This window comes from Myotis daubentonii, chromosome 7, assembly GCF_963259705.1.
Source record: "Myotis daubentonii chromosome 7, mMyoDau2.1, whole genome shotgun sequence".
Classification (NCBI taxonomy): Eukaryota; Metazoa; Chordata; class Mammalia; order Chiroptera; family Vespertilionidae; genus Myotis; species Myotis daubentonii.
In genome coordinates this window covers 29,946,030-29,971,820 of record NC_081846.1, presented here as the reverse complement: position 1 = coordinate 29,971,820, position 25,791 = coordinate 29,946,030, and the positions used below count along the sequence as shown (strand labels likewise).

Below are 25,791 nucleotides of genomic sequence, written 5' to 3'. Positions count from 1 at the left end.
GCACTATCATTCACTTCATATTCTGCTTTACTTACTTTAGCTCAGCATTTTTACTGATTGAGATAATGTTACATTTTGATGCTGTTCTGAATTGTATTAGCTGTCAAATTTTGAGACTCTGGCATTTTCCTAAAATTTTCATCTGATCTAGAAGTGGTCCCCTTACTAGCATGTTCAGACTACACTTGTTAAAGGGCTTCAAGTCCACTTTCCCCAGAAGGTGACTGTGAGAAACTCTATCACATTCTTTGCTGAAATCAAGACTCATTATTTGGATATCTTTCCCTTATTAATGTAGAGTCTCTATAAAAAAAAAAAAAAGAAATGAGATGGTTTAGGGTGCAGATTTGATGTTCTGTAAATTTGTAACAGCATGAACCAAAGGCCTGGACAACTGAATTTTTAGGTTTTATTTAAACATAGAGCCAACATTATTGTAATAACTTCTGTTAAAATGTCAAGGTCATATATTAGTTGGAGTCTTTAGATGAGTATTTGGGAGTCTGTCAGCCAAGTATCAAATCAGCCTTCAGAACCACAGAATGACCCACTTCTCTGAGAGTGATCACAGCAACCACTACAGTGGTCACCTGGTATTTAGTGTGGGGTGTTTGGGGCCAGGGCACACAATGCCATGTTCTGTTGTCTAGAACTAATTGCATGGCTCCACCTAGAAGCAAGGGGCAAGAAATGTAGCCTTTCTTTCCAGTTTGGAGAACAATGAAATGGTCTGGTATTGTCTCTTCCATAATATGCCTTTTTAAGATTAAAGATAGGATACTTAAAAAAAGCTGAATGTTATCTTCAAAATTCAGAAATTGGCTTTCAGAAAATAAAACCTCTATTCTTCCACATTTTGAAATGATATGAAATCCATTCATAAGGGGATTGCTAGGCAAACATAAAAACTTAATTGTGATTTTAATGAGTTCACAACTTTTCTTATACTTCACTTTGCTTCAGAGGTGTGTGTTGATGTGCGGGAATGAGCACTAGTCCATTATTCCAGGACTTAAGGTAAGAGAAATTAGTGCCAAGAAAGAATGCATACTCCAGGGGCACAGAAAGTGGAAGAACACCTGAATGATGAGGCTAGTACCAGCAGAGGGTGCTGGCGTGGCACAAAATTAGGATTTTTTAAAGAAAGAGGAGGTCCTGAGATAAAAGGCAGCAGGTGTGAGGGAAAACGTAAAAACCGTTTGGATCCACCTGGAGAGATGAGTTCCCCCTGCTGCATGCAGACCCTTCTGGGTTTCAGCGACCTCTTGCAATGGCCACAGGAATTTCAGGTGTCTCCTAAACTAAAGCACAAACCCCTGACATTGGCTCCTGTGTGGAGCAGGGCTGGGAGAGGGTGGACAGTGCGTCTCCTGTTTCCACTGGAGATTTTGCATGCATGGGGTCATGCGGCATCTCTGCTTGCTCATTTGCCCAGGTTTTACAAAACAATTTTTGTGTGCCCTAAAAAATTTGCCCAAACTGTCAAGCCAAGAGACATTTTGCTTTCTCACGTGGCCATCTTCAAAAAGCAAGTACCTGAGAGCCTATGCCTAGTAGAGGCTGGGAAAGGTCGGGTGGCAGAGACAAATCGAGCTGCGTTTACTCAGCAGAGCTTGACCTCCATGGTTGTCAAAGCAAGAATGAGGCTAACCCGGGCGTTTAGAAGAGTCCCTCACCCGCCGCCCCGCCCCGCCCCGCCCCAAGTGGGTCACGGTGAATGTTCCTTTTCTGCAGAGCCCTGTAGTACTAGGGAATCCTGGCAGGGCCTTTGCAAACCTGCACTTCTGAGCAACTCTTTTGGGAGACTCGCAGAGTTCTGGGCTGGGAGCCAAGTGACCCACTGGGTTCCAGTCCAGCCCGCCCGGGCCTCAGTTTCCTCCTCTGTGCAACGACACGATTTGACACCGATTCTGAGGCCTTTTTCAACGTCCACAAGTCACAGTCAGACATTGCTGAGTGGAGAGCAGGGCCGGGCTCGCGAGAAGGGAGACTCCGCGGTCAGCACCAAGGACAAGGGCCCCAGGGCGGCTGAGCGGACACAAGGTCACTTCCCAGCGAGCCCGGCTGATGAGCGGGTGTGGGGGTTCTGGGCTTGGGCGGTGTGCGGCCAGGGGGTGTCTGCGGGGGAGAATTGTGGAAGGGGGAGTAACCCCGGGAATGAGGTGAGGCCGGTCCCTGCCGCGGTCTCTTAGATTCTGCGCCAAGAGGCAGCGGGTGGCGGTTGCCAGCCCGGGCCGCCCTGCCCTTCGCGGCGCGACATTCCTGCCCCTGCCCAGCCCATTGGGGGCGCTCAGCAGCTGGAGGCTGGCAAAGTCCTTTCCTCGGCCGGCTTTGATCCCTTCAGCCCCTTTCCTGCCCGAGCACCGCCCGGCTCTGGCCAGGCCAGCGCCACCACCGGTGGACACCCCCCCGCCTCTGACCGCACCCTCACACCTAGGGGCTCAGGGAGGCCTTAAGCTCCTCCCGCCCCAACTCCTAGCTTTGGAAGGGTCCCCACGCCCCTTTCCTCCCTCGCTGCCCGGCGCCCCGCCTCCGTTTGCCCCGCCCCACAAGCCCCGCCCGTCGTTGCCCGGGAACCACGGTTCCCGCAGCTGCAGGAGGCGCCAGGCCCCGCGGAGCAGCCCTCGCCGCTGCTAACGCTCCCGCAGCCGCCGCCGCCGCCGCCACCGCGCCCCAGCTCCGGCCCCAGCTCCGGCTCCGGCTCCGCTCCGCGCCCACTCGGTCAGCCATGCCGCCCCGCCGCGCCCCGGCGCCCCGTGCGCAGCTGCTGCCCGCGCCGGCCCCGCTGCTCCTGCTGCTCCTGCTGCTCGGCGCGGGGCCCCGCGGCGACTGCCTGGCCAGCCCGGTGCCCGCCGTGCCCCTGCCCGTCCCGGGGCCGTGCGCCGCGCAGCCCTGCCGGAACGGGGGCGTCTGCACTCCGCGCCCCGCGCCCGGCCCTCAGTCCCCGGCTCCCCCCGGCGAGACCAGCTATATCTGCACCTGTCCCGCCGGGGTCTCCGGCACCAACTGCCAGGTGAGTGAACGTGGCGGGCGCGGGGCGGGGCGCCGGCCCGGGACCCGCAGCCTCTCCTTGCCGGCCGCGAGCGGGGCCCCGCGCCGGGCTTCAGCTTGCCGGACACTAGTTTTTCCCGCTTGGGGAAGGGGATGGATCGGCCTCTCGGTCTGCCCAGACGCGGATCCCTGGCTGACCTTGCAAGTGCCACTTCCCTGCCCACCGGGTTCTCTGGCCGGGCCATCCTGGGGCGCTCGGGGCGCGCCGCTCCAGGGCCGGGCCGCCACCCTCGCCCCGGTACTCCTGCTACGGCCATTGGTCACCAAGTGGCGCGCCCCTCCGGCCCCGGCTGAGCCACTCTCCACTAGAGTGTGTCTGGGTGCCGGCGGAGCGTCCCCGGAGGAGAGTCCAAGGTCCAGGTGACCCCTGCTCTCTATCCCGCTGGACCCCGCGTGTGCCGAGGGTGAGGGGTATGGGAAGAGGCAGGTGATGGCGGGCTCCGTGCCCGGTGGTCGGCACTTTCTCCTCCACCCTTGAAGGCCCTGACGTGCAGCCAGCGCTCACAGAGGGCAGCCACCTCCCCGCGGCCTGCGACCCGCCCTTCCTGAACCGTCTGGGGCATTCGAGGGGACTTGGCGCGTGGCGTGCCGCCCTCCGGGCTGGACGCTCCTGGAGGGGCCGACAGCCAGGGCGTGATCAGGGCACTGGAAAGCTTCGAGGAATCGGGGGCTGTGAGAGGGATGGCCAGCTGCTGCCTGGGGATTTGGACTTTCAAGAGAATTTGGCAGAAAATAATAGATGAGGCTGGATTACAAGCACACGAAAGCTCGGTGGAACCAATTAACCTATTAACATCAACATTTTTCAATGCTGGTAGTACTGTGTGTAGAATATCCCCAAGTCTCTTCTAGGTCAGGGCTAATAACGAATCTATCTAAAATGATTAGATTAAGCCAAGTGAATATGGAATGTATTTGGAATCAAATGCTTTCTTTCTTACATTTGGAATGGAGGAGTTTGTTTCACATACATTTGATACAGTGCTCCAAGAGTTGCTTTGAGAATGCTCAAATGCACTCTTATAAGTCCACATATGCTATGATAAGATGTGATAATAGGCTTTACTTTTTAAAATAGAGGGGTAAATGGGATTGAAAAACTTGACCTTGACAGCCAGAATTTTTGCTATTTCTTTTTAATAGCAAATTATCCACCTGAATTTATCTCCCCTACTCCCCCCCCCCCCAGCCAGTATTGTGCTCTTCTTCTTTGTTAACTGGTTCCAATAAGCTATAATTCCCTCAAAAGGGATGATGATGATGATGATGATGATGATGATGATGATGATGATGAAAGGGTGTGCTATGACCATCTGCAGTAGCTGGGCGGGGGGAGCAAGATGACTCTTTGGGGAAATGCCTGTCGAGCCATTTTAATCATTAGGACAAAATCTTTCTTACCAATATCCCATATTGATCGATGACTTACATTATGTTTCCTAAGAAATAAGTTGGCTTGAATGCTTCTCTCAAATGTTATATTTTCATGTCTGAATTCTATCCTTGAAAGAGGATTCAGAGTGTAGTAGGATAGACAGGAGGGAGGTTAGAGTACACAGCAGCTCCAGTAAGTGGGAAGAAAGACTGGCCATTGGGAATTTCACTCAACTCTAAGATTTGTTTGTGTGACTCTAAAAATAGATCTAAGAAATCTTCAAGAAAGGCAAAGACCTCTTTAGTGCTTCCTAAATATGGCCAACAGAGAAGCATAAATATTTTCTGTGCTAAGTAGTGGTTTGATATGTAATGCAATTCATTCAGAAAAGAGTCATGAACTAATACATAAATATTGCAGAACCAGCTGGTTCAAAACAGATCCGGTTGCCTGTATAGCTCCCATTTGAGGCCATCTTAGCTGGTGAAGGCTGCCCACCTGAGGAGAAGCAGAACGGGGTGTTCTGAGTTGAAGAGAGAGCTGAAGTAACTGTAATTCTAACAGGAAAGCTTAGCATATTTGGAACCTGATCTGGCTTGGTTACCCAGAAGAACTTCAACTGAGGTGATTCAGAGCCTTATAAGCCATGAAAAATTGATTCCTGCTCATTTTAATTTAATCTTTCATGATTTTGCAGTGATGCTCGAGACTTAGGTTTTTTATGGGGGAAATAAGGGGCAATCTCAATAAAGACATTAAGCAGAGAAAAAAATCCTACATGAACTCAATTACAGATAAGAGAAATGGATGCTAGCCATTGCTAAGAGTGTGACTGCTGCAATAGAACCTAACGTTCACTGGATAAACTGGAAATGGAATTTTACCTGTATGTGAAGAGAATCCTTTAAGCAGTGTCACCTTTCCCCCAGCTTCAAGGACAATAGTGTTAGCAATGGAAACATTAGAACCAAACTCTGAAACCCTTCCTTCTTTCCTTCCTCCCTTCCTTCCTCTCTTCCTCCCTCCCTCCCTCCCTCCCTCCCTCCCTCCCTCCCTCCCTTCCTTCCTTCCTTCCTTCCTTCCTTCCTTCCTTCCTTCCTTCCTTCCTTCCTTCCTTCCTTCCTTCCTTCCATCCATCCATCCATCCTTTCTTCTATCCTTCCTTGCCCCCCTCCCCTTTCTTTCTTTGTTTCTTCTTTGGAGAAAGTAAAGGTGATCATAAACCACTAATTGGGCTTAAAATGGATCACAGCTGTCTTCAGCTTTTCTATGGTTGGCTGACTGATGCCGGGCAAGCAGGTGGGGCCAGGCAGTGCTTCTGCTATCACCTGGTTGACGGGAACTTACAGGATCTTGAAAAAGGGGAGGGGGGGGGCGTGGTGAAAGGAGGATGCTTAGGTTTGAAGTTGAAGGGCTAAAGTTAAACCTGCTATGACAGGTGATCTACACAAACTGAGTCCTGTTTCCTCATCTCCAAGATGGGATCTATCTCCCAGAGTTTGTAATAAGGAGGGAGTCTGATTCTGTTTCTTTTGATGCTTGACTGTGACAGCATTTAAGCCTAGCCCCTCCCTCTTTCCCTTCTGCCCTGCGTCTAGGCAAGCTGATACAAAAAGCCTAGGAACGCTTTCCTTTGGTGCTGGTGAAAGGTTCATGCTATGTAAGCCCCAGGCCAGGCTGTACTGTCCCCTCCCCGAACCTCCCGCCTCCACACACACAGTCTCGTGCTCTGCTCTCTCCTGTCTGGGAGCTGCCTGCTCTCCCCAGAAAACCTCATATGAGAGCAAGGAACCTCTCCATACCCTGCTGGTGTTTGCGTGGCACTTTCATTCTTGACATCCAAACCGAAATTTAAGTGGGTGCCTGTCCTGTCTTGGTGGGGTGTCCACAACAGGGTTTGGGGGAGGATTGCATTCATTGTTCTAAATCACTGAACACCTGTGTGGTGCCTCCATCGCTGCCGCCTCTTTTCTTTCTTTTTAACTTTGCTCATCACCTAACTGTGTGAGGTAGGTGGAGCAAGTATCATCCTGCTCCAGTGTCACATGGAGAAATTGAAGCTCATTTTGACTGAGTGGCTAATTCAAGATCTCATGGCTTGATGCTACCCTAAAATCACACAACATTAAAAACATATCTATTCTGAGTTCTCTAACACAGTGATTTTTAACCATTTTCATTTCATAGCACATATACTTTAATTACTAAACTTCTGCAGCACACCAAAAATATATATATTTTTGTCATTTGGACAAAAATAGCTATAATTTTGATTCATTCACACTGGATGGATATTGTTGTGTTGGCTGTTGTCACTTTTTTATTTGACAATCTAAGGGAAAAGAGGTCAGCGTCCCTGGCTAAATAGTCAGGTATTGTATGTTTAAAAATTCTGCCGCACACTGGTTGAAAATTGCTGCTCTAACACGTTTAAACATAGTAAATCACGAGGGTTCAATGGATTCCATATGGAAAGCTAAGCTGTAGAGATGATAATGGTGGTGGTGGTGGTGGTTGCTAACTTTTCTCAAGCACTTGCCATGGGCTTTACAGATGTAACTCACCAATTCTCGCAGTGCCCTGTGAGCTGGGTGCTGTAACATCCCATTTTATAGATGAAATGCAGAAAAGTGGAATGACTGTTCCAAGGTCACACGGCTAGTAAGTGGGAGAGCTGGGATTTGAACCAGGCAACTGGCTTGATGGAGAGCTGTGGGATACAGTGGGCTGAGATGAAATCCCACTCTGGCCCTGTCATTTGTACCTTTGTGACCTTAACTGAGAGCCAGCACCTCTTTGTGTTTTATCAGTAAAAAGGGCAAGGAGTGATTCCTGAGTCTGATTTTGCTAGAAAACACTGTGCTTTTATGGCTGCGCTCAGTTACAGTAAAATGCCACAGGAGTGACAAAGACACCGCAAATACCCCCTTATGCCACTTACCAAGCAGGTCCTTCCTCTCTGAGTTAGAATTCTGGGTCCTGGTTGCATGATAATATGTACATGGACAATAAAGAAAAGAATTGTGAATATATACGATGGATTTGAGAAAACGTCAACTTTTTAAAAATTGATGCTGCTCTTCTTGCCTTTCCGGCTCATTTGGGGAAACAGATACCAGAGGTGGCAGCTGCTAGGCCAATTTTTCTTTTCTAGGGAGTGGCACAGGAATGCTTCACTTCTATTGGGCCATCCATCCAAAGTAGGGATTATTTAATTGGTATTATTTTGTTTGTAAAGCTTTTTTTATTTTAATGAAATAATTCTTTGCCAGCTACTCGAAGCCAGTAGACACCTGTTTGTTTTTTCATTTCATGTTCCCTATGAGTCTTATCCTTTGGGATTATAATGAAAATGTGTCAACTTCTGCACTTGGAAAAAAAAGGGGCATGTGTAGCTGCTTTTTATGCAAGTTAATTTTACTCACTAAATTGGTTCTATAATCCTTTCTTCTGATTTAACGTGCTAACTTAAAACAATGGTTCTACTTCAGATGCATCCATTTTATATTTTATTAATATATTTTTTTAGTTTTCTCAGGTTTTTTATTGCTAACACTATTATAGATGTCCCATATTTCCTCCCCCCTTTGCCCACATCCACCCAACCCCCACCACTCCTCAGATGAAACCATCTTAGATTAAAGTTTGCTAACAAACAACAACAAAGAATTCTAATTCTTTGCACAGCATCAGTCTTACTGGGCTTTTTGAAAACACACACACACACCACACAAATTTGCATTGTAATATATGCAAAATGTCCAATATGAGCGGAGATAGCAAGAGACATTGCTTCTTTCTCTGGCCTTTCTATCAACTCTTTGTGACCTTGGGAAAGTCACTGACCATCCTTGAAGCTCGCTGTTCATATCTCTAAGATGAACTAATTCTGCTTGTCTTATTTTTTATAGAAAAGATGCAGTTCATAAATAGGGAAATAGCAATTTTTTTTTCAGTAAGCATAATGAAGTATGGGAGAATGAATTTTAAAGCATTTTTAAAAAAATATATTTTATTGATTTTTTACAGAGAGGAAGGGAGAGGGATAGAGAGTTAGAAACATCAATGAGAGAGAAACATCGATCAGCTGTGCCTGCAACCAAGGTACATGCCCTTGACTGGAATCGAACCTGGGACCCTTGAGTCCCCAGGCCGACGCTCTATCCACTGAGCCAAACTGGTTAGGGCTTAAAGCATTTTTTGGGGGAAAAAAAGTAAGATGCTGCATAAATACAAGGCATACTAAGAAAAGGGTATACTTCCTGTACGAAATACGATGACAGCAGTTATTCAGTGTCTGATTGTTTTTCTTCAGTGAACAGACTCAGCTTTTTCTCCCTACTAGGATGAGTATGCTGCAATCTAAGTTTTAAAAATGAAAATTTCATTGTATTAAAATTTTGATAAATGTGTAGTTCTCTCAATTGTGACATAAACAAATAATTTCTCTGAAAATTCTCAGTGACTTCAAGTTTTCCTTTGAAATGAATGAAGAAAGCCTGGTCAAAATCCTTGGAACAATTTTACTAAAAGAAGGAAACCATTGCTTTTCGTGGTGTTACTCAAGTGAAGTGCTTTTCCTCTTTTGTTGATGTGGTGCATTCTGAGGAGAGTTCACATTTCTCAGCTTGGCCACCTGACAGAAGTGCATTTCTGCCTTTAGCTTCTTTGCTTAAGCTTCTCATGGGACACGGTGCCATCTAAAATGGTTTTGATTATGCCCTCACGTCACAAGCATCAAGCAGGAAGGAGAACCAGTCTGAAGTGAAGGGTATTGGACTCAGGAAGCAGAATGTCCGAGTTGTATTTTTAGAGCCTCTTACCCGTTGAGTGGCAGCTGTGGTCACAGTGCTTAACCCCGAGGCAGGGACTACAGGGTCTTGCCTGCCAAACAGAAAACGCAGCAGCACAGCCAAGTTTTGTGAATAGAATTTCTTTATACTTCCACCCTGCCCCCTCCCCCTGCACTGGTGTCCCACCTGGAGGCTGATGAGAATCATCTGGGAGCTTCAGCCAAGGTGAAGGTTTGGGTGTGAGTTTAGAGATTTAAAATTCCCACCCAGGTGTTGCAAGCTTGTCAGCGATCTTAAGCCCAATTTCTCACCCATAAATCTAGTCGTGGGAAGGATTAAAGTGAGGGGCTAGTAGAGGCCCTGGCGCAGAGTTGGCCCTCTGCACGCACCGACTGCCATTTTTATAAAGGTGCATGCGGTTCTCCACTTTGTGGCTAAGGAACCTCACCTGGGGTCCCGAAGCTCGGTGACAGGGTTGGGGTCTGGGCCCCGGGGTTGGCTTTGAGTGCCGAGTGTTTGCTGTCACTGTGCAGCACTCACCCCTGAATGCTCCCTGGTTCTGGCTCCAGGTTGAGCCCAGGGAACCAGCAGAGGAAGGAGGGGTGGCGGCCCCAGTTCTGGCGGTTTTAGTGTGTGCAGGGGTGTTTCAGGTGTGTGTAATTAAGGTTTTCTTCCTTAAACAGAGAGAAAAGGCATGGGGCTTTTGAAAAAGAGTGAGGATTGGAGCAATGAAATAAGCATACTTCAAAGAAAGGAGCCTGAAAAGCGAACTTGTCTGCTATCTTCTGCCAACAGTGCAGCCTTAGAATTTCAAAGCTCACACTTACTTGTGCTCTTGGTTCATTTAAAGGAGCTTTTGTAACTACTTCTGGGTTTCAGAGGCAGGTTGAAACTCCTCTCTGAAAGGCATTCATGGGGTAGTGATCCCAGCAGGAAAAGGATGTAGCCCCTGGAATCCAGGGAACTCAGCCCCGTGACTGCAGGACATCCACCCCATAAGGAAGCTGGCCGCTTTCCCAAAGCATCCAGGGCAGAGTTCTGAAGTATATTATGTGGAGCAAAAGCCCATCTTTAATTTTTAAACGAAATAGAATGCATTAGAATAGGAAAGCTGTTCAGTATCTCTTCAGTATATTATGTTAGAGGGGAATGACATTATATAGGAACCGTGAAAAGAAAACCAAACTCTCTAACTTCAAAATGACCTCCTCTACAGTTCCTTAGACAAAGGACTTTTAGGTTCTTAAAAAAAAAAAAAAGTTTAATTTATATACCGTAAAATTTACTCTTAAAAGCATTCTGTTCTATGAGTTTGTCATACTGTTGTGTAACAGTCACAGTTAAGATACAGAACAGCTCATCACTTTCACAAATTTCCTTGTGCCCCTTTTATAGTAAACCCTTGCCCCAACCCCAGCCCCTGGCTCAGGGGTGGGCAAACTTTTGGACTCGAGGGCCACAATGGGTTCTTAAACTGGACCGGAGGGCTGGAACAAAAGCATGGATGGAGTGTTTGTGTGAACTAATATAAATTCAAAGTAAGCATCAACACTAATAAAAGAGAAAAATGGTAATTGGCGTACGAGCTACCCTTTTCATTGGCTAATCAGGGCTATATGCAAATTAACTGCCAACTAAGATTGGCAGTTAACTGCCAACAAGATGGAGGTTAATTTGCATATGTAGGCACAATGCAGGGAGGCGAAAGGGAAAGCAGGAAGAAGCCCCCTGCCACTGACAGTGATCGGAAACCCAGGGGGGAGCTAAGAGCCGGGGGACAGGGCAAAGGCAGCCCTGGGGCCGCCTTTTCCCTGCCCCCCAGCCATGATCGGAGAATCAGGTGCCTTTTCCACCCTGGCCAGTGTTAGCAGGAAGTAGGGGTGGAGCCAGCGATGGGAGCTGGGCATGGTCGAAGCTGGCAGTCCCAGGAGCTAGGGGTCCCTTGCCTGGGCCTAAAGCAGAGCCCACAATCGTGGGGCCACTGCAGCTGCGGGTCCCCACTGCCCGGGCTGGACGCCTAGGCCAGAGGCGTCAGGCCTGGGCAAGGGGCCGATCCTGCGATTGGAGGGTGATGGGAGTCAACGCCTGAGGGCTCCCAGTATGTGAGAGGGGGCAGGCTGGTCTGAGGGACACTCCCCGCCCCCCCCCCCCCCACACACACCCAGTGCACGAATTTCGTGCACCGGGCCCCTAGTCATTACATAAAAGGGTATGGTCTTTTTTTTTTTAGTTTTATTCATTTCAAACGGGCCAGATCCGGCCCGCGGGCCGTAGTTTGCCCACGGCTGCCCTGGCTGCTGCTGGTCTCATTTCTGATTTTGGCTTTTCCAGGAATATCATATAAATAAAATCACATAACATCAGAGCTTCATCTACTTAGTGTGACACCTTTAAGATTGATCCGTGTGGTCAAAATTTCTTTTCATTGCTGAGTAGTATTCCATTGCATGGATATACCACCATTTGCTTATCCTTTCTCCAAATAATGCCATTTGGGTTTCCAGCTTTTAGTGATTATGAAAAAGGTGTCATAAACATTCCTGCATGGGTCTTTAAAAATTTTTTTACTTTTTTTTTTTTTTTAAATCCTCACCTGAGCATATTTTCCATTGATTTTTAGAGAGAGTGGAAGGGAGTGGGAGAGACAGAGAGTGAGAAACATCGATGAGAGAGACACATGGATTGGTTGCCTCCCACACACACCCCAACCAGGGTTGGGGATTGAGCCTGCAATTGAGGTAGGTCCGTGCCCTTGACTGGAATCGAACCCGGGTCCTTTCAGTCCATGGGCTAACACTCCATTCACTAAGCCAAATCGGCTAAGGCTTTATGGGCCTTTTTAGGGGCAACAGTCAAACTGTTATAAGGCGTTAAAAACCTGTGAAAATATAGTGGAAGCAGTTCATTCATAAACTTACGTTATCCTCTCCCCACCTTGTCTGCTCATCTCATGCCTGTGCACTATTTATTGTTCACATTTTGGTGTGTAGCTTTACAGTTTTCTCTCTGTACATATAAACATATATGAAGCATATCTAAATACTCATATATCCATGCAAGTATTTTATGTTCAAATTAGATCATTCTATGCATACTGTTCTGCAACTTTTTTTCCACTTGTGTTTTCTTTTTTTTAAAAAATATGTACATATATATTTATTGATTTCTGAGAGGAAAGGAGAGAGATATAGAGAGAGAAACATCAATGATGAGAAAATCATTGATTGGCTGCTTCCTGCATGCCCTCTGCTGGGGGGGATTGAGCCTGCAACTGGGGCATATGCCCTTAGCCAGAATTGAACCTGGGACCCTTTAGTCTGCAGGCCGACACTCTATCCACTGAGCCAAACCAACTAGGGCTGCAACTTTTTTCTTAATCTATTTGAACATATTACCATGTCTTAAAACAGAGAATAAACCCATTCTTTTTGATGGCTGAATAGTATCCCATTATGTATTTATGTTGTCAGTCCTACTGAAGCACATTGTTTTTTCCATGTTGCAATGATCACTGATATACTTATATCTCACATATATATACAATGATATATATGTGTGCATATGTGTATATTAAAAGTTACATACATTAATCATTCTAATAAATTTTGCTTAATTGCCATTTAAAAAGACTGAATATTTTGGCACCTTTACTAACAGCATAAGATAATGCCTGTTCACCCACATTTTTGTCAGTTCTGGTATTCCAGATTTTAATTTACTTTTGTGTGTTAATTGATAGCTAAAACATGGTACATGATTGGTTCTCTTTGCATTTTTGAAATTATAAAAGGGGGAGAATATTTCTTTGGAATTGCGTATTCTTACTGTTGCCTAATCTTCTTTTGAGCTGCTCATTTGTTAATGAAGAAAGTCATCCCTTTGTTCTTTGTATTGTAAATGGTTTTTCTTGATTTATCTTTTTTCTTTTGACTCTGCGTACACCCATTGTTTTGCCCGTTAGACGCTTATAATTTTTTATTCTTATTTAGTCAAACTCATCAATGAGATGGCTGATACATTTTAATTCAAGCTCTAATGTTGGATGCCAATACTATGCTTTACAGTGTTTTGAGAATTACCTGTTTTGAGCCAGGAGTTTGCTTTTGAAGAATTCTGTTTTGGCCAAGATTTGTATTGATAGCACTGATTCTATTTGCTCTTTAGAATGTACAATTAAATATAGCCCCACTTTATGACTATTTTAAGAAGGGTTGGCATAGATTTTCTAAATCATATTTAAATGCTTGTAATTTATCTTGACTTTTTCTGAGTTTGGAACACTATAACCATTTAGTAAGGTTCTTCATTTTCTTTTGTAAAAGACCTACTCAGCACCTTTTATTTTTTTAATAATTGGCATGGGTTCATTAGTATTTTTTTTTTTTTAGAATCACCAAGTTAATTTTAATAATGTTATTGGATAATGAAGTATTTCTTGAAAGTTTTTGGTGGTTAATGGTATGATTTCAAAAAGCATTCTTCATCCAGGCTTGGGCAGAAAAAGGCTCATCTTAATAGTCAGCAAAATGCAAATTTCCCTTATGCTTTAGTCTCCATATTGTATTTTTAGGTGTTTTCCCCTTGGGAGCAACCTCATTTCTTCTGACCAGAGATTTTATGGTCCTCTATCTCCATTTTCATCTTTAAAATTGGCCAGTGTTGCCCAGCCAGCATGATTCAGTGGTTGAGCTTCGACTTATGAACCAAGAGGTCATGGTACATGCCCGGGTCGATCCCCAGTGTGGAGCATGCAGGAAGCAGCTGATCAATGATTCTCTCTCATCATTGATGTTTCTATTTCTTTCTCCCCTTCCTTTCCTCTCTCTGAAATCAATAAAAACATATTCTAAAAAATAAAATAAAAGTCTCATAGTGAGAGAAATAATGAGAGAGAGAAATGAGAACTGATACTAACATTTCTATGAGGCTTAAAATAAACTCTCAGCTGGAGATAAGTAAATTTAATATTATTAGATTTTTCTTTTACAAAGGCAGGGTCTCATGGTGGCTAGGGTGGGGGCTATATTGATTGAAAGGGAAGTCACTTTCCTTTTTCCTTTTTAAGGAGAGAAATTGTGATGATTATGTTCAACTTTAATAGTGTTAAAAAATGATATTCAAAATGATGCTGACACCTTGTTAAAAATTCCAGTTGGATTTTACGTGAGGTTCCCCTTGCTTCCCTCACCTTCAGTGAACACTGTACATGTTTTGAATGCCTAGAAGAGCTTTGCTTTCAGGCAGGCCTGGGAGGCTCCACAGAATGGAAATTGAGGGGTGGGTGGTAAGCAGAGGTTCATGTTGATGAGCCCTTGACCTGAAGATTTCATTTTTTGAGCTTCTCTGGGCTGTAAACTATCCAGTTTCCAGAACTGCCAGCTCCCTGAAGGTGGCTTGTTTTTGTTTGTTTGTTCATTTGGGGGGAGGGTCTGTGCATTAGGGACCATACTAAGCCTACAAAACACCCAGTTTCCCCTGCTTTCTAGACAACACTGCCCAAATCCCAATCCCTGAGGACATTAACAAGGCTCATTTGTAGTTGCCAAGTACTGTAGCCTATGATGGTTGCAAAGCAACAAATGATCTCTAGGCCTCAGTCCTGCTTTGGCTATCCTTTCGCGCAGGGGTCCCACTCCCCAGCCAACTAGAATTTATCATTTGTACTGAGCCCATTAAAAACTAGCAATATAAGCGCCCTACATAAACCAACATGAGCTGGTTCCTTAACAAAGGAGTCAGATGGTATTGCAACCCACAGGGATTGCTGGGGAGACTTCATTTTTCCTTATGATCGATTGAATGTGCCAGAGCCTAAGAGAAGGGGACTGCATAGGGTATCTGAAGGCCACCCTACCAGATGCCAAAGACCTTTCTCAAGCTCTGTGCCACCAGTTATGAACTGGATAGCCTTGCATAATTTATAGAAAGTGAAAATGGAGAACAGAAAGGTTAAGTAATTTGACCAAAGTCACACAGTAAATGGGAGCCGAGCATTAAACCAAAACAATTTGTGCTGCTCACCACCATGCTGTAGTCCTTCTCTGATTTGCTTTGGTGCTAGCCAGGAGACTTGCAGGATCACCACTACCCAGATCCTAGTCATCTTGTGAACTTTAGCAGACGGGGAATCCTTTCAGACTGACCAGGCATGCTTGAATTCTTCGAAGACCTGCCCCTGGGACTCCCACTACAGCACTAACCTTTAATATGCCCCATGTTTTGAGCCCAGGGCAGATGGATATTAGGAACTGTTTTAAAAGGAAAGTGGTTCAACAAAATGGTGCTAGGAAAACTGGACATCCACAGGCAAAAATATGCAGTTGGATCCTTATCTCACACCATTCAGGAAAATTAACTCAAAATGAACCAAAGACATAAATGTAAGAGCTAAAACTATAAAACTCCTAGAAGAAAACATAGGGGGAAAACTTCATGATATTTGATTTAGCTATGATTTTGGGTATGACATCAAAAGCATAGGCAACCAAAGAAAAAATAATTGGACTTCATCAAAATTAAAACCTTTTGTATAAAAGGAAAGTGTCAACAGAATGAAAAGGTAACCTTAGAATGGGAGAAATATCTGCAAATTATATATCAGATAAGAGATTGATATCCAGAATATATAAAGAACTCCTAAAACTCAATGACACAAAAACAACCCAATTCAAAAATGGGCAAAGGACTTGAATAGACATTTCTCTAAAGAAGGTATGAATGGACAATAAGCATATGAAAAGATACTCAAAATCACTAGTCATTAGGGAAATGCAAATCAAAACCAATGAATTTCCATTAGGATGAATATCATTAAAACAAACAACAAAATAGCAAATATTTGTGAGGATGTAGAGAACCTGGGACCTTTGTGCATTGCTGGTGGGAAATGCAAAATGGTGTACCTGCTGTGGAAAATAAGGCAATTTCTCAAAAAATTAAACAGAATTATCATGTGACCCACCAATTCTACTTCTCAGTATAAGCCCAAAAGACATGAAGGCAAGATATTGGCATATTCATACTTATAGCAGCATTATTTACAATAGCCAAAAGGTAGAAACAACTGAAGTGCCCATTGATGGATGAATGAATAAATAAAATGTGGCATATACATACACCCAATGGGGTATTATTTTACCTTAAAAAGGTAGAATAATGCACATTACAACATAGGGTTCTGAAGGGTAACACCTTACCATTAAGAGGGTCCTAACTCCAAATATGGGTGGCTATCAGGCTCCCATCTTTAGCAGGCCCTGAATTCTAATTAGAGGGAAAAAAGTCTAAAATTGATGTTAAAAAACAAGACATGAAACTTGACTGATGCAAAATCAAGTGTCATGCATTTATTCTTAATAAATGGACGTTGATAAAAGGAAACTTCGCCATATTATGAGGCTTAACAAACGTGGTAAGACTTGCAGTCAGAAATAAAATAGTAATTTCAAGCTGTACAAATAGGCACACACACAAACATGCATCTGTGGGAAGAACCCTGTTATTTTACTTATTTTTTCCATAACGCTTGTCACCTTCTACCTACTGCGTGATTGAGATTTTCATGGGGTTGCTTGTTTATAGTCTGTCCCCCTCTTGCTGGAACTTAAGCTCCCCAAGGGCAGGAATCTTTGTGTTTTCACGGTATAACCCAAGTGCTTGAAACAGGGCGTGACCATAGTTGATAGTATCAGTTTTTGTTGAATGGATGAATATGTAGTGCTCCATTCAGCCATAAAGGTTTTACCCAATGCTGGTTCCATCCAGGCCCTGACACTAAGCAAACCCAGATGAATTAGGTGTGTTCTCCTAGCCCTGTTGTTATTAGGTAGATGGAAGAGCAGGCTCCAGGAGGATGAATGTCTTGTCCAAAGCTACTCAGATTGTAGAAGAGCAATGGTCCTGCCATTCTCCAGGACTGTGAAGTGGACCCCTGCAAGACATGCTTTGCTTTGTAGGAAAAGGGCAGAAAACATCCCATCCCCCCTCCATTAGTGGTTCTCATCCTGGCAACATATTAGGTGGGCTCCTTGTGAGCTTAAAAAATGCAGATGTCTGGACCCTACTCCAGACCCATTACAGCAGACTTTCTGGGGGTGATGTCTGAACAGCATGTTAACAAAGGCACCCCCTCCTGCCCCACCAGGTGATCTGATGGGCAGCTATGGCCTAGGCCACTGGCCCAGGTTACTTGTGTAGGTCACACAAGCCATTGGTGTGTTATTTTTTCCTTTCCATGAGAAATCAGACCACCTTCCCACTTCTGGAATATTAACTCCCTTACTCCCTTCCTTCCTTCCTTCCTTCCTTCCTTCCTTCCTTCCTTCCTTCCTTCCTTCCTTCCTTCCTTCCTTCTTTCCTTCTTCTTTCCTTCCTTCCAATATCTTTATTGATTTCAGAGAGGAAGGGAGAGAGAGATAGAAATATCAGTGATGAGAGAGAATCATTGATTGGCTGCCTCCTGAATGGCTCCTACTGGGGATTGAGCCTGCAACCCGGCATGTGCCCTTGATCAGAATCAACCCTGGGACCTTTTAGTCTGCAGGTCAACGTTCTATCCACTGAGCCAAACCGCCGAGGACCCCTCTTCTTTCTTGGTTGAAGAGCTTGATTTGGTTTCTTCCACTAATGTTGGCCTGCTCAAGAGAACGTAAGACTTACCTGTGCAGGGTGGATGGTGATGGTCAGTAATGATCAAAGCTAAACTGCTGGTTTGATTACTGTCCTGTCCTCATATTTCTCTGGTCTGTGGAATTCTACATCATTTATCCAGTCCCCTCACTCACTGGACCTTGGTTTGGATTTGGATCTTGGTTCTGTGGCCTTGAGTAAGTTACTTACCATCTCTGAGCCTCATTTCCCTCATCTCTGAATTAGACCTAATAGAGTGTATCTCTTGTGGGTGCTATGAAGGCCACAGCCATGCAGGCACTGTCTGACCAGTTGTCTGCCATCTCCTTTCTGTTCACCAGTACCTTTTTGTCTCTGTAGGAAGGAACTTTCCCGATTTACAGGAAAATGAATTTCCCTGTGCATTTTGCTTTAAAGTCTGTAGGAAATGGACTCAAATATTTGTACAATCAGCTGACGTATTTCCTACAAGGCATCTAAGGATGTACCTTTCCTGGTTCTTTTAATCTGGGCCCTCTAAAAGCAACTGGACAAGCAGTTTATTTTTCCTCATTTTTCTCTGCAGAGGAATAAATTAGTGAAGATGACTTTTGTTTTTGTCTCTGTCCCCCTTGTGTTGAATTTAAATGAGAATCATTATAGTGAAAGGTCAGTTGTCTTCAGACTAAATCCTGAATATGTGATTTGTGGTTCACTATTCTCATTGATGAATGCAGTTCTGGCCTCTAATTGGTGAATTAAGATGTGTCATAAGACCAATATTAGAGTATAAATGAAGCATTTTCCAGGGCCTACATGACTTGTAATGATCTCCCTCAAGACTGGAGATTGGATCCATTGCTTTATTGTGTTCCAAATTTTAGTTTTTGTTGCTAGAGAGAAGGCAATGTATTTCTTATGTTGCCTGAGTCAGATCAGTTGGGTTTTCACTGGTAATTCCCTCTTTGCATTATTTCCTACAGAACTTGACAAATGATTAATAAACATGACACATTCTTGTCTTGCATATGTTTCCTTGGGGAAATTACTGGAGTGAGTTGGCTGCATGGTTGACTACTTGGTTGATATCTGAGTGTGGATAGAAACTTTAACATAGGGGTTGATCATTTGGAAGAATTACTTGCAAACATTCTGAGACTACAATGACCCACAGAAGAGAAATAACCACAGCCTTCACATATAATTACTCCAATTACACTTGCCAAAGCCTGTTGCCTTCAGGAATCCTGCCTCTGAATGGAAGAACAAACTTTAAGTCTTGGTGCCAGGATGGTATGCTGGAAAAAGTTCTAGATGGGGAATTAGGAGGACAGACTATGTCATTAGCTCACCATAGAACCTTGGGCATGTCATCTAACCTTTCTGGGACTTATTTAACATCATCTTAGTGATAGAAGATTTGCTTTCAGGTTCTCCGAGGTCCCTTTGAAACTGTGATCATTTCAATGGGAGGAGCTCTTAAATTTGTTCCCTGGAGCAAGAGGGCTTTTGGTGTGTCCCTCTCCACTCCCCCAATTAAAAGGGTATATGCATGGCCCAGCTGATGTGGCTCAGTGGTTGAGCATTGACCTATGAACCAAGAGATTACAGTTAGATTCCTGGTCAGGGCACATGCCCAGGTTGCAGGCTTGGTCCCCAGTGTGGGGCGTGCAGGAGGCAGTCAATCAATGATTCCCTCTCATCATTGATATTTCTATCTCTCTCTCCCTCTCTCTTCCTCTCTGCTATCAATACAAACGTGTGTTTTTTCAAAAAGAGAGTATGCATGTATGTGTATATGCTTTTAGGATGCAGGAGGTACTAAGGGATTTTCCTACTAGTAGGTGGTGACATTTCCTCTTCATCCAATTTGAGTTCAGTGGGTCCAACCTTTTTTTTTGGTTCTGAACTCTGCCAGGTTGCATCTCCAGTGCTTCTAGTATGTTGATATGAATACTGTCATCTTGCTTCTTTTCCATCAGTACACTGTAAGGCTAAGATAACTTGTGGGAAGAAGCACACTTTAAAATATTTTAAACATTGCACATATTTAAAGGGCTTTTAACAGGATAAATAGCTCTAATCTTTTTACTGTTGGAAAGTCATGGCTCTGCCAAAGTCACCTGTTCTGTGGCTTTGGTAGAAGCAAGGTAGGTGGTGGGGAAGGGTATCTTTAATCCAGGGCTCAGGAGGGAAGGGGCAAGGCAGGAAGGATTTGTGGGACTAGAGGCATCACAGGCTATAAGTATATTTGCTGAACCTAGATTCTTGAATCTATTTTAAATATGTGCTCAGGTGACACACACTATCTAATATCTCCTAGGAGCCAGCCTTTTAGATTAAATTCTCTCATGTGTTATTAAAGGTCATAGTCCTAGAAATATGATATTTCATTAAGGATTCCCCTTGCTGCTTGGAAGGTCAAGATCTTAAGGAGAACCGAGTCTACCATCTAGTGGCACCTGCCACAAACTACAGACATAGTATCCCAAAAGCCCCAGGCTGGTCCCTGCAGGATGATGTGTCTGGCTGAGGCAACAACCCACACTTTGCTGCATCTCCATTTTCAAGTCGATGCTGGAGAAACTTCCTCTCCACACATTTCCGTAATTAAACAGGAGGACAGTGGCCTGTTCAATGCTGCCAAGGCTGCAAAAATTCAATTTTGCATGAATGCCATGGGCCCATCTGATGGTTGCTTCAGGGTGGGTGGGATTAAGTGCCAGTGTGGACATCCATAATCATTGGAGAGAAGTTTGGGTTTCAAGGCGACTTTCCACGGCTGTGCTTGTATGGACAGGACCAGGCTTCTCCAGGAAGGCCCATCTGTGTACCCTGACATTGGAGGTCCTCTCAACCCCCAGATTGTGCTATTCTGGTGAAATTGTTAAGGACAACCACTGTTTACGTGTGTTAATGAGAGATGAAAGGTTCCCAGCCCATGTGTTTGCTGATGTGAATTTACCGGGGTAGAGGGTTGGCATGGATTTTACATCACAACTAAAATTAACCAAACTCTTGCTGGTCAATTTTATATACCAGCCATATTAACAGGACTGGAAAACTGTCATAAGAAATGATGACGGTTAAGATAAAGTTGACTGAGAATCCATCTGGAGATCATTATGGCCCAAAGCTGTGCCAGATTCGTAAGTATTATGTGAAATCAGTCTATCAGCCTTATGACTGAATTTGGCAGTGACTGATATTAAAATATTGTGACAGTAAAATAAATTTAAATCCCATTAAAAACATACCCCATGAAGTGAAATATGGACACTTAAAGCGATGCTGGGTGTGAAAACTGGTGTATTTTTCTGGAAAGCAATTAGATAATCGGGAGGAAGAACATTAACATTTTTGACTCTTTAATACTCTTTTTAGGAGTTTGTCCATAGAAAGTAGTGGAAGTTTGAACAAAATTTTATAAACAAAGATGGTCATCATAACATTATTTATAATAGTCCAAAATTGGGAAGCATCTAAATATCACATTAGTAGGAGACTGTCTGAATAATTGCATTGTTCAATGATAGATTTTTAAATTGAGATATAATCAGAATACAATATTATAGTAGTTTCAGATGCACAACACAATGATTTAATATTTGTACACACTGTGCAGTGATCCCCACAATAAGTCTAGTTCTGATAGAATTTTACCTGATCATTGTAAGCCATTTTAAAAGACAACTTAGTGCTTATGATGTTAAATGAAAAGAAAAAAAGGCTAACGTGAACCAGTGTTATAATCACAATTAGGGCAAGATGCACAGAATAAAGCTGGAAGGAAAAACACTTTATCCCATGACAGAGTGGCATTGAAAACAATTGGACCCGGTGCCTTTAAATTATTTTAAAAAATTGGTTTAATTTGTAGTTTGTACACATTTCAATGTGATTCAAAGGGAGTTGATGATAAAGTCCATGAAGGATGCTCCTCCCTAACATGTTGGCGTGACTGGGTTTTCCGCAGTAAAAGCTGCTTGCTGGGATTCAGCACTTTTGGTAGTAAGATGTTCAGAAGGTCCATACCTGGACTGTCAGGCGAGAACATGGCATTAAGCCATCAGCAATCATCACTCTCCATAGAGGGATTTGTTCTCTGGCTGAGTGGGTGCTGAGATGCAGACTGAGTGGGGTCTGAAGCTCAGGGGAGGAGGGGGCCAGCAGGAGGCAGGCCTGAGCAAGGTTTCTTGGTAGGTGGCTAGAAGGGTCTGCTGGTCCCTGAACAAACACAGGTTGGGCCAAATGAGGGTCAGGATGAGGCGCCAGAGAGGAATGTCTCTGGGGTTTGACTGTGTTGGTTTATTTGAATTTCTACCTGCCCCTGGCCCAGGCCAGGCCAGGCTGGCCCACAGGGAAGTCTCCCATGGACCACTCCTGAGGCTGTGTCCCAGGACCTCCCTTCCCTGCACCCAGGTGGGGGTATGGTGCCGCTGATGACAGCTGGCTCAGCACCTGGGGGGAAAGGTGATGGTTGGGGTGGGAATGATGGGCAAGGCAGTTACTTCCCCACAAGAGGTCCTCCACTTTGTGGGGAGGGAAAATGTGGGTGTATTTTCCTGATAAAATGTGACTTCTGGAGGCTCCAGCACTTTTGGCATACTTAGTAATTTTGTGAGGACACAGGTCCATCTCCCTCTCCAACCTCCCTCTTACCCCCGCTTACCATGTAGCTCCCTCCCATCTGGGGAGAGACTCACAACACAAACATATAGGCTCTTTTCTGCCACAGGCCCTTTGCACGTGAAGTTCCCCTGAAGCTTCTCTTTCCTTGGCTCTGCCATGGCCAGCACCACTGCATTCTTCATACATCCATTAACTATCAGCTCCCGAAAGAGCCCACTGACCACCTTATACTGATCTTAGACTTCTGCTTGCTTCCTCCTCAGTTCTTGTTATGACTTGTAATTGCACATTTGTTTACTTGGTCGCCATGTCTACTAGGAGTGTTTGCTCTGAGCCTGGTATAGTGCCTGGCATCCGGAGTTGTTCAGTGACCATTTGTTGAATAAATGAAGAGCACGTAACCTGACTTTTACATTTACAGTCACTGAAATGAATGGGAAGTGCTCTTTGTGGAATGTATTTTACTTGTTAAATTCTCTGCACAGCCAGTTTGTCCATTCCTCTTTGGTGATGGTGATGATGATGATGACAGTGACAGCTGACATTTATTGGACAGGCATGGCCCGAGGGGCACTGTCTTTGTAATATACATGCATTTTTTTCCACTTATTTTTTTCTAACAACATTAAGAGTTTTGCTATGGAACAATGACACTCTGAAATAGCCAAGTTAAATACTGCTCTCATCATATTTTGTTCAAGTTAGTACATTTGTGTCATTCACTCAGTGATAGGCTCCAACTTCAAATTCAGGGTATGATAGAAATAAAAATAATGAGTGATCCTGTGAAGTATTCATTTGCATACTTTATTTAGACAGAATAGTTTTAATAATTTAAAACTTTTAAATAACTGTTGAATTGCGGTTGGCATTCTTTTGCCAATGGACCCTTTATCCTTCATTCTCTTCAGAACTGTGGGTTGCTAAGCAACTGAAGACCAGAGTGCTCGAAACTTGTTATGTTATTATTATACAACCGTGGTCCCGGTGGGTAGGAACAAATCAACAAAGATAAAAACAAGCCCCAGAATGATTATAATAATTCAGTGATTATCCAGATTGCATTCTAGAAAATCACATTTATTCCAAACCATATGCTCAGTCTCTTTATCTTTACTAGGTCAGGAGAACAGCTTTCATCTAAATTATCCTTAACTGTGAATTCTCATTAGAATTCTTCAAAAAATAAATTATTTTAAATTAGTTTCCGTTGAAAAATAGCCCACACGGCTTTGATTGGTGGTGAACTGTGGGCTGTAAGTAGGTCATGATCGTGAAGATCAGGTTTGATAGGGGGCTTGTTTTTTATTATACTGCAGATTGTGGCCCAGAGAAATTGGGTCGGGGGCAGTCCGCTTGGAGTTAGGACCCAGTGCAACTTTGTAACTCTCTGGGCAACTTAAACTCACGCAGCCTCAGTTTCCTCCTCTGTAAAGTAGAGCAAGAACAGCATCTCTCTTTGTAGGGGAAGCTCCTGTAATAGACAAAGTTAGGGAAGAGATAGGGTGTGGCCAGATAATGTAACTTTTATATATTGTGGTCAGATTTTTATTTTATTCTAAGGACACCAGGGAGTTTTTCTCCCCTCCTCCGCACTCCACTGATGAATGGAGGATGATTTGGGTCCTGGGATTCATTGGCCATTGTTTTGGTTATCTATTGTTGAGACACAAACTATCCCCAAGTGTAGTAGGTTAAGCCAGTAACCACTTTATTTATTTGCTCATGAATCTGTAATTTCATTGTTGTCAGTCTGGCTTATTTATATACTAGAGGCCCGGTGCACAAAAATTTGTGCACTCGGAGTGGGAGAGGGGTCCCTCAGCCTGGCCTGTGCCCTCTCGCAGTCTGGGACCCCTTGGGAGATAACGCCCTGCTGGCTTAGGCCTGCTCCCGGGTGGCAGAGGACAGGCCCAATCCCTAGGTGCAGCCCCTGGTCGGGCTCAGAGCAGGGCCAATTGGGGAGTTGGGGCGCCGCCCCCTGTCATGCACAGAGCAGGGCAGATTGGGAGGTTGTGATGCCATCCTCAGTCACGCTCAGGTTAGGGCCGATTGGGGGGTTGGGGCACCGCCCCCTGTCACACTCAAGGCAGGGTCGATGGGGAGGTTGCGGCGCCACCCCCTGTCACGCACAGAGCAGGGCCCATCAGGGGGTTGGGGCGCTGCCCCCTGTCATGCACAGAGCAGGGTCAATTAGGGGGTTGGGGAGCTCCCCCCTGTCATGCACAGAGCAGGGCTCATCAGGGGGTTGAGGAGCTCCCCCCTGTCACTCACAGAGTAGGGCCGATAGGGGAGTTGGGGCACTGCCGCCTGTCACACACACAGCAGGGTGGATCAGGGGGTTGGGGCGCCACCCTCTATCACCCACAGAGCAGGGCCTATCAGGGGGTTGGGGCGCTGCCACTGTCACACTCAGGGCAGGGCCGATGGGGAGGTTATGGCTCTACCCCATCACACACAGAGCAGGGCCCGTTGGGGGGGGGGGTTGGGGTGCCGCCCTCTATCACCCACAGAGCAGGGCCGATCAGGGGGTTGGGGCACCGCCACTCTCACACTCAGGGCAGGGCTGATGGGGAGGTTATGGCTCTACCCTGTCACAGAGCAGGGCCCGTCGGGGGGGGGGGGGGGTTGGGGCGCCGCACCCTGTCACACACAGCCACAGAGCGATCGGGGTTGGGGAGCTCCCCCGTATCAGGCACAGAGCAGGGCTGATCAGGGGGTTGGGGTGCCTTCCCCTGTCACAAACAGAGCAGGGCGGATAGGGAGGTTGTGGCCCCGCCCCCTGTCACACACAGAGCCGCAGGGCGATCAGGGGGTTTGGGCACTGCCCCCTGTCACGCTGATCCCGGTGCTGGGAGGCCTCGTGGCTCTGCTGATCCCGGTACCGGGAGGCATTATTACCCTTTTACTATATAGGATAGAGGCCTGGTGCATGGGTGGGGCTGACTGGTTTGCCCTGAAGGGTGTCCTGGATCAGGGTGGGGGTCCCCACTGGGGTGCCTGGCCAGCCTGGGTGAAGGGATGATGGCTGTTTGCAGCTGGTCACACACCCTTCAGGGTGGGGGCCCCCACTCGGGTGCCTGGCCAGTCTGGGTGAGGGGCTGAGGGCTGAAGCTCCCAACTGTTTCTTTTTTTCTTTTTTCTTTTTTTATTCTGGGCCAGCTTTAGTTCTGGCTCCAGCTCTGAGGCCTCTGCTGCTGAAAGCAGGTATCTGGTTTGTTTGTGTTCTATAATCGAAACAATGTATAACTCTAGCTCTGAGATCCCGGCTCGCTGAAAGCAGGTTTCTGGGGTTTTGTTTAGCTTCTATATTTGTTACAATGGTTCAAACTG

The 25,791-nt window shown here is 45.2% G+C and overlaps 1 protein-coding gene across 1 annotated transcript in view; it reads left to right on the top strand.

Moving 5' to 3' along the window:
* The first annotated feature begins 2,549 nt into the window (after positions 1–2,549).
* DNER (delta/notch like EGF repeat containing) overlaps positions 2,550–25,791 on the top strand; it is a 246,232-nt gene continuing 222,990 nt past the window's right edge. Inside the window, exon 1 of the mRNA XM_059703408.1 lies at positions 2,550–3,013. Coding sequence (XP_059559391.1) covers positions 2,729–3,013 — 285 coding nt within the window. The 5' untranslated portion in view covers positions 2,550–2,728. The remainder of the gene's footprint in view (positions 3,014–25,791) is intronic.